The following is a 7,992-nucleotide window of genomic DNA, read 5'->3' as shown; positions in this document are numbered from 1 at the left end:
TTTCAATCAAATAACATTTATTTACAAAATAATGTGCAAAATCAAACAAGTTTCATTAAGATGCCCAGGAGGCCATTGGCCATCAGTGTTTTTTTTTTTAAACACTGATGTATGTCCAAATGCCAATGAGATGATGATGTGTGGTGTGTGTGTGTGTCACTGTGAGTGTGTGTGAGTGTGTGTGAGTGTGTGTGGTGTGTGTGTGTGTCACTGTGAGTGTGTGAGGCTGGTGAGGGTTCGCAGCTGCAGTGGCATGGACACATTGGTGTCTCGGTGCCACTGTGGTGTGGTGACATGTGGAGATGGAGTCAGGACACTCTGAGCCACACCGGGGGTCTTCAGCAGCGACCACAACTCCTCCCCTCGTGTTACTATGGCAACAAGATCCTCTTCGTCTGAGCACCAAACCACTGACCCCCCTCTGGTTACTGTTCTTAGCTTGGAGAGGAACAGAGACACCCTACAACAGGCAAAAACACACAAATACACTACATTACAGTTGTCTGTGCGAATGAAAACAGAAAAAAAACTTGGATGTGCATGCCTGTCAGTCACCTGGGGATGAGGTCATGTGACCGTGACGCCAGCTTAGCCAGGGCACTCATTAGAGTGGTGATGACTCTAGGGGCAGGGCAAGCCGCTCCAGGTGGCGGGGCAGATGAAGTTATCTCAAACAGCACCGCCTCCAACGCCTCGAAACAGGAAGTGATGAGCCTCACAGAGCAGCGAGAGTCACATGACACAGAGAGGTACTCTCCCAGTACCCACACCTGAGAGCCAAACAAGGAAAATTTTATTTTGGTGTAAGTTTTTTTGGCATATTCTATTGTGTTTACAATTTTACAAATACACAGGGAGGAAAAACAGACACACACACACATGCACGCACACGCACGCACACACACACACAGTTTCATTACCACGTGTGTGTAGATTTCTTCTTTGCTGTAGACGTTGGCTGTGGTTCCAGCAAACTCCAGCAGCTCGTGAGACTGGTCCACTACCAGACAGGGGTGGAGCTTGCACAGCCTCAGCAGGTGGCAGCTGAACACCCTGCAGAAACAGAGAGAGAGAAGGAGAGAGAGAGAGAGAGATGGAGCGAGTGAGGAGACAGCATGAAACTACACACAAAGCCTCCATGACAGAGAACAGCAGAGCAACGATTTAGCTCCACAGTCTGTGTGAAGGCAGACCTGTGTATCTCTTTGACGTATGTGGGGAGGTTGAGGAGGAGGCTGCTTCTCTCCAGCATCACCAGAATCAAATGGGCTAAAAGCTTCTCGTCAGCGACCTACAAACAAGACACAAACACGTGATACAGTTTTTAGAAAGGGAAACTAAACATCCAGCGTTTCCGTGTACAGTAGCATAATGAATTTGTAAAGAACATTTTAATCTTCACCGTAACAACTGTGTTGAAAAAAATGTGCAGCATCACAGGGACAGTCTGGGCACACTGAACAACTCTTGGCCAATCAGCTGCCTCGGCTAGCAGCTCATGGAGCGTGCTCAGTCTGTCAATGGTGTCACCTATGGAGGGAGAAAGAAAAGCACAAGGATTTCATTACCTGCGTTTCCTCGATGAGGATATTCGCATATCCAGATCATCTTATATGCAGGTTCTTGGAAAGTGTCACTTCACTCTTGAAAGAAGCTTCACCCGAAGTACAGTTCTTACGACTCTGATCTCAAGTAGATGATGCTCCACCCTTTGTTAGCCCAGGTGTGTGACAGTTAATCTCTCGTGGGAGTGTCTTTCAATCACTGACAGTGATTTCTGTAAACTCTCGTCATGTTGTCCACACTATGTATATGTATATAAATATATGAGGAACAAGTGAGATTACCTGTGCTTCCAAAAGCCAAGAGTCAAGAGCCAAAATGAACAGTCTTAACAAGCACAACAACATTTCCTGAGAAGATTACTGTAACTTGTGGCAACAAGTTAAACACAGTGAAAGGGAAAAAAACTCTTTCACAGTGGCATCAATTTCATATAATATTATTTCATATTCACTGTGGCATGAATGAAAACTTCTAAAAAATATTTCAACAACTTATTTTTAAACCACTGTCTTGAAAGTAATAGCTCAGCATTTTGGGAAAATATGCTCACAGTCTGGAAAGCTCTGGTTCTTGGCCACCACTATTTCCTGCTGTATTAGTTAGTGAGCTGTGAAGGTGGTGGGAGGTGGATATTGTTGACAGAGCCAGGTCAGCTGTTTATGTGGTTCCTTTCTTTATGGCCAGCTGCAGCAGATATGTTTAACATATAGACATGAGACTGGTATTCCTCTTCTTGTAGTTAGATGAACTATTCAAATTAAATTTCATCTAACGCTCAGAGAGAAAGTGAATAAGCAAATTTGCCAAAATGTCAGACAATTGGGCGGCCCAGTGGCAGAGTGGTTAGGGGGCGTACCACATGAGCTGATGCGCTTAGCAGGCGAGTGCCGGTTCGACTCCCGACCGGCCCGACTCTTTCCTGCGTGTCATTCCCCCTCTCTCCCCTCTATAATAAAGGCAAAAATGCCCCCAAAAAAATAATCTTTAAAAAAAAAAAAAAAAAAAAAAAAGTCAAACCTTTAAATTGTGTTACTGTTACCTGATCCTGCTTCTACTCGAAGCAGGTAGAGGAAAAGCCCTCTGAAAGAAGTGCTTCGAAAAGCATCCACTGAGAGGAGGCCGCGCCCACCTGGCTCAGAGATGGGCAAGCACATTGACCTGCAACACACACACACACACACACAACCAGTGAGCTAAACGATGTAAACGCTCTGTAGCTAAAACAGAGTGGCAGGCAGTTTAGATAATTTTGCTCTGATGTATGCGAACACCTGAGCTGCAAGACCAGTGTGGCAGAGAGACAGGGCAGGTCCAGCAGCGTGTGGAGCAGCTCCACCACAGTCTCAGCGGTCAACAGAGAGGGCAGCAGATCCACAAAGTCATCCACCACCGCTGGGCTGTCCCACGCTAAGAACTGCAGGCACAGAGAGAGAGAGTGTAAGCGGCATCCTACACTTTGTGTAACATGTATTCCTCACTAGTTCACAGTAGGTATGCGATGCATTAAAAAAACAGTATGGATGCATTTCCTCTGATTTTGACCTTCAGCAGATTTGGGAAGGAGCGGGTGTACTGTGGAACTCGGAGCTGCAGGTTCTCGAGGTTCAGTCGTAGGAAGCGTAAGAGCTCATGTGCCAGAAAGGGGTCGTTGAACAACTCGGCAGGGAACTGGCCAAACACCAGCTTCCACACACTGTCACAGTCCACTGCTGCCATCTCACCTAAACAGGTTCACATATGCATGTATCCATTTTAAAAACGGAACTGACCCAAGCAACTGTGTGTGTTTGAGAACTTATTACAGTGTGTAATAAGCATGCAGTATGTGATCTGGAGAAAGAGACGGACGTATGTGAAGTTCAGCACATGTACATGTTGATGCACATACACACCATGGTTGAGGTAGAATTGAGCTATGGGCAGCAGGACTCTGGCAAACGTCATGTCTGAGCTGAGCCGACCAAAGAGCGCCTTGACGCACGGGAACGCTCGGTAGACCAGCGAGGCGTCCTCTACACACACACAGTCCAGGATGCACACCGCCTCCACCAGACACTAGGAGAAGAAATGGGACAGACGCCATAAAGACACCAATCTAAAATCTAGTTGCTTTTCTTCTGAGTACCAACCTCCCTTAAAGCTGTCTCTGTTTCTTTCATTTTTACTGAATATTTTTGGTGAGTGAATTCCCACATTCGTATTCGGCTCTTCTGTGTGTAGGTGTGGTGTGAAAGAGTAATAACATAGCAACAGAAGAAACAGCAGCATTCCTCCCCAAATGAACAAGTGAGTTGCCGTGCTCTTTAGTTACAACACAAGATCATGAACCTGATGTTCAGGAAAAAAGTAAGAAAAAGACACTGAGCAAATAATCACTGAGTGGATTTTTAGAAAAAGTAAAGATACATACAGTGGATATGACTGGGGGGAACATGCAGGACACTGTTGCTTTGAGGCTTGTTGGCGGCAAAAACTGAACCATTTTACTACACAACTCTGTTTTGTGTATGATTGCACTGTATGAACAATGGGCTCACCGCTTTCTGCAGCTCTGCATCTGTTCTTTTGTGCGCCTCTGAGACAGAGACAAGAATACACATAAAGAATGTTGTAACTTACACAGTGTACAATATAACATACAGTCGGAAAAGAACAAACTAACTTAACATATGCATAAGGTAATGATACAAAATCTGCATAAACTAACTGCTCATCCAGCATACACACACTCACTGCGATCGCTCTGCTCGATGAGGCGTTGGCAGTATTGGAAAGCCTTCTCCCTCAGACGCTCCTTTGGAGGCAGCAATCGGCTGGAGGAGGAAGTTGCCGAAACCATAGAAACCACTGATCCGTCCACCTCCGACCGGTCATCTGCGACACAAGAGGTCAGGAATGAGAAGTCACGATTCAAAACCTCCTCAAACGAATGAAGGTTTAAAATGAACCCACTGCTGAGATATAGATTGTTAGAGAAGTTTGAAACGATAAAGTTCATCATGGAACCAATCAAATCCCTCAGGAAAGCTGTTCATTACAACCCAACCAGAGAAAGTGTGGAGCACAACAAGAACCATATAATGATTGTGTCAAATAAGTAAAAATCACACATTTATATGGATTACATACACTATAGATTATGATTGAATCATATTTAACTTCCAATCAAGGAAGTCAAGAGGAAATTAGTCATAAGACAAAAAATCTGGTTTGCATGTCTTATTCACACCACATGCAACGTATAATATGTTTAGTATAGGAGTATCCCATTCTGATAGTGGTTGCAGTCGGAAAAACTTTTTAGTCATTCACCCCAGTGATTCATCCATGTTTACAAAGTCATCAGAAGATTTAAGGTCAGATAAACAGGCACACCAGTGAAAGTGTAGTTAAGAAGTCACATATCAAGATTTCTGGTTAGAAATTATTTGTTAAATCAAACATAGCTTTGAATCATGATCATATCAGGTGTTGTGAGTTGACCTGCGCTGCCCCTGAGGTAAACGGAAGATGTAGGAGTTACGGCTTCTTAGACGCACGCGCATGCAGGGAAGGTCAACAAACTGACATATCTTACCATTAGAAAAGGAGTGGGAGTGTGAGAGGGAGAGGCTGAGCTGTAGCCTGTTTGCTGGAGATGATGAAAACACAGATCAGGTCAACTGACACGAGTGATATCAATGTATTACAGCCTTCTCACGGCTGACTCTTAGAGGGTGATGTTCCTTATATGTTCTTTGCAGCTATGACACAAAACAATGAGCTTCTCTTGCATGGGAAGGCAAAAGGTTGTGGTTTGTATCAGAGTCATACCAGTATCAGCTGTGGTGTTGCCACTGGAAACAGAGTGGTAGGTGAGAAGCCAGTGGCGCAGCATGGAAAAGGAATAAACATTCATCCACTGGTCCTCAGTGAAGCTTTGGCCTACACACAGCACAGTGAAGAAATCCCCAGACACTGTCCCATCCAGCTCTGCTATAGGCACCGGCTGACAAAAAACACACACAAATAAAAAACACTGTTGAAAACTCAGAGCTTTTTTTAAAAGGCTGCTGTTAAATTTTAGTGGAGATCGCTTACCTGACGTGACCTTGGTCCTGTGAAGAATCCTCCTGAGGAAGCCCCGCCTCCCTGCGTGATGCTCGCATAACGCAGCCAATCAACAAGCTTTTTACTCAGGAGGGTCAGGTGATCTGCAGCGAGACAGGTGGAGAGGAGGAGTGGAGTGAAAACTTCTCCATGCACACAACTCACTGTGTTCAAATTGCTTCATCGCTGATTTAAACTTGCTGGAAACTTTGTCTGATTTGTCTGTTACCTTCAGTTAGGCACTGAGGGCTGTGTGTGAGGATGGTGTTGACGATCGGCAGTGTGTGTGTAAGCGAATGAGCCGGTCCCTCTGATTGACGGCTCTCCAGGCTGCGAAGGAGCTGAGTGCACAGAGATGATAGATCAGCCCTGGATCCAGCCTGTAGGGTCAAAGTGAGGGAAAGATGGTATTTAGGTTTAGATCGGAAAACAAAACAAGCTCCTTTAGATGTTGATATATTACTTTGTACTAAAAACCAGTGAAACCAAATAGTTCTACTCTTGTACCTTATAGTACTCTCTCACTGGAGAAGGATTTTCACAAAATGAACACTATGTTGTGCGAGTTAAAACATGTAGCTTGAGTACTTGTTGATCGATCGCTCAGTCGATGGAGTCTCTTTGTTATATACGTGTCAAAATAGTGATGAGATAAGTTGAACATGACACCTGTGAGAGCAGCAGGGCAGCTGCATGGGTGTTGAGCTGACTGATGTTCTCTTGGTTGTAGTTCAATTCCTGACCAGAGAGGGGCAGTGTCTCTCTGAGCACAGCTGAGCTCAGCACCTGAAGCTGCTCCGCTGGTGAGGACAGGAGAGATAAAAGTCTCTTCTGCAGCTCTGTAGGCAACCTTTGGTCAATGACAGGGGAGACGTAAGACGGGCTGTACAAAGGCAGAAGGGTTAAGCATAAAAGCACAGACTGGATATCAAACAGTTTGGAGCAGAAAAAGACAAAGGTAATCTACTTTTTTTAAGTACAGGGCCAGTGCTCTTTGATTTCTATTGTCATAATCAATATGTTGATAACTTATCATAAAAATTATTCCAATAAGTGTGAAACTGACAGGAGGCTGCCCTGTGCATTTCAGAAAACACAGAGCAGATGGAAAGATTATTGACTGAGCGAGGGATTGTAGCTCCACAGTCATGGGGGTTCAGAGAGGGAGAAGTAGTGGTTGAAGAAGGAAGGAACAGTTGGGTCATGAGCAAGTCTGAAATGTGAAGATTAAACACAAGTGTGAAAAGGACAGGGGCTAATTCATGTACATGTGAGAGGTGCAGGCTGGAGCTCTTACGTCCTGGTGTACTTGGTGGCAGAGAGGATGAGGTGCAGCCTCTGCAGGGAGTCGATCGTCTCATGACCAAACTCCTTCCCTTGGAGCAGCTTCACTAATCTGCTGTAAAACTTCTGCAGCTCTGACTCCTGAATCTCCCTGAACAACAAAAAGACACACACTGCACCTGTTGGTTTCGTCTCTGCAAAGTCCTTGGACGTGTGGATGACACATTTTACCACCTGAACGATTAAGACAACATTAATCACTTTTGAAACACTTTTGAACTCAAACACTTTTGATAGTTTACCAATGAAAAGTAACAAACATAGCCAGTATTGCAGGTTTTTATTTCATACGAAATGAAAGTTAGATCGCTTCTCGCTGCGTACACTGCTAAAGGAAACCTTTTTGAAATTTTATCACGATAATACTACTACTACTACTACTATATACAGTATATTTGTAGGTATATTTGTATATTATTATATACAATAAATACGCTGGTAAAAATACAACAAGTATAGGGGAATTATTTTTATCTGCTCTCCAACGTGTGCTAAAGGACTGTTAAAATAAATAAACTTAACGTACTGGAAAATATCGGCAGGTTAGCTGGCTGTAGCCCCGTTAGCTTAGCGGGGGAAATGGTGGCAGAACAGTGTAAACAGATTGAAGAGAAGAGCCGAAGGCGGCAGAGAAATTTCTCCTTTTCTGTTTTCTTACCTTGCTTGTTTAATTAAACTCTCTGAACCGTGGGAGTACATTTTGAGAGAGGGGGACTGACATTACTCTGCTGCATCTATCTGCAGCGCAATGTAAACAGTCCGGTCATTAATCAGGTCCTGACTGGAATCACATGACATGACTTTAGTTCCGCTTCTTCCTCTTCCTCTTCTTCTTCTTCTTCTTCTTCTTCTTCTTCTTCTTGGTCTGGCAGTCTAGATGCAGCGATGGAGTATCGCTGCCCCCCCAGTCTAGATCATAGACAGTATATAAAAACACCATTGGCACATTCAGTATCTATATACACTGGTACAATCCAGTGGTATCGAGGGATT

The 7,992-nt window shown here is 44.3% G+C and overlaps 2 protein-coding genes across 3 annotated transcripts in view; one reads left to right on the top strand and one right to left on the bottom strand.

Annotated features, from left to right (window-relative positions):
- Nucleotides 1-6: 6 nt before the first annotated feature.
- ap5z1 (adaptor related protein complex 5 subunit zeta 1) lies at nucleotides 7-7,808 on the bottom strand. 2 transcript variants are annotated; one of them, XM_071474253.1, is made up of 18 exons: nucleotides 7,658-7,808; nucleotides 6,953-7,090; nucleotides 6,325-6,505; nucleotides 5,885-6,035; nucleotides 5,647-5,759; nucleotides 5,380-5,554; nucleotides 5,144-5,197; nucleotides 4,300-4,440; nucleotides 4,104-4,141; nucleotides 3,459-3,621; nucleotides 3,109-3,287; nucleotides 2,838-2,980; nucleotides 2,606-2,724; nucleotides 1,403-1,530; nucleotides 1,194-1,291; nucleotides 921-1,053; nucleotides 556-770; nucleotides 7-460 (listed from the first exon to the last, which is right to left on the bottom strand). In XM_071474253.1, exons 1-18 carry the CDS (start codon nucleotides 7,696-7,698, stop codon nucleotides 208-210), a joined length of 2,463 nt encoding a protein of 820 aa, XP_071330354.1. In that variant the 5' UTR covers nucleotides 7,699-7,808; the 3' UTR covers nucleotides 7-207. The 2 variants fall into 2 exon arrangements, with proteins under 2 accessions (XP_071330354.1, XP_071330356.1); XM_071474255.1 differs by lacking the exon at nucleotides 5,144-5,197.
- The window catches only part of card11 (caspase recruitment domain family, member 11), a 25,346-nt gene continuing 23,852 nt past the window's right edge, over nucleotides 6,499-7,992 (top strand). Inside the window, exon 1 of the mRNA XM_071474251.1 lies at nucleotides 6,499-6,613. The gene's annotated coding sequence lies outside the window, so the exon portion shown is untranslated. The remainder of the gene's footprint in view (nucleotides 6,614-7,992) is intronic.

The sequence above is a fragment of the Trachinotus anak genome, unplaced genomic scaffold, assembly GCF_046630095.1.
Source record: "Trachinotus anak isolate AG129_WGS33_773 ecotype Australia unplaced genomic scaffold, CSIRO_AGI_Tana_v1 ptg000003l, whole genome shotgun sequence".
Taxonomy (NCBI): domain Eukaryota; kingdom Metazoa; phylum Chordata; class Actinopteri; order Carangiformes; family Carangidae; genus Trachinotus; species Trachinotus anak.
Note: the sequence above shows the minus strand (reverse complement) of the source record. Positions and strands in the feature narration are given on the sequence as shown.

Coding starts and splice junctions, on each gene's coding strand:
- ap5z1 (XM_071474253.1), bottom strand. CDS start 7,698: ATGTACTCCCACGGTTCAGAGAGTTTAATTAAACAAGCAAG. Junction 6,036..6,324: donor CTGCCCTGCTGCTCTCACAG/GTGTCATGTTCA, acceptor TTGACCCTACAG/GCTGGATCCAGGGCTGATCT. Junction 2,725..2,837: donor ACACTGGTCTTGCAGCTCAG/GTGTTCGCATAC, acceptor TGTGTGTTGCAG/GTCAATGTGCTTGCCCATCT.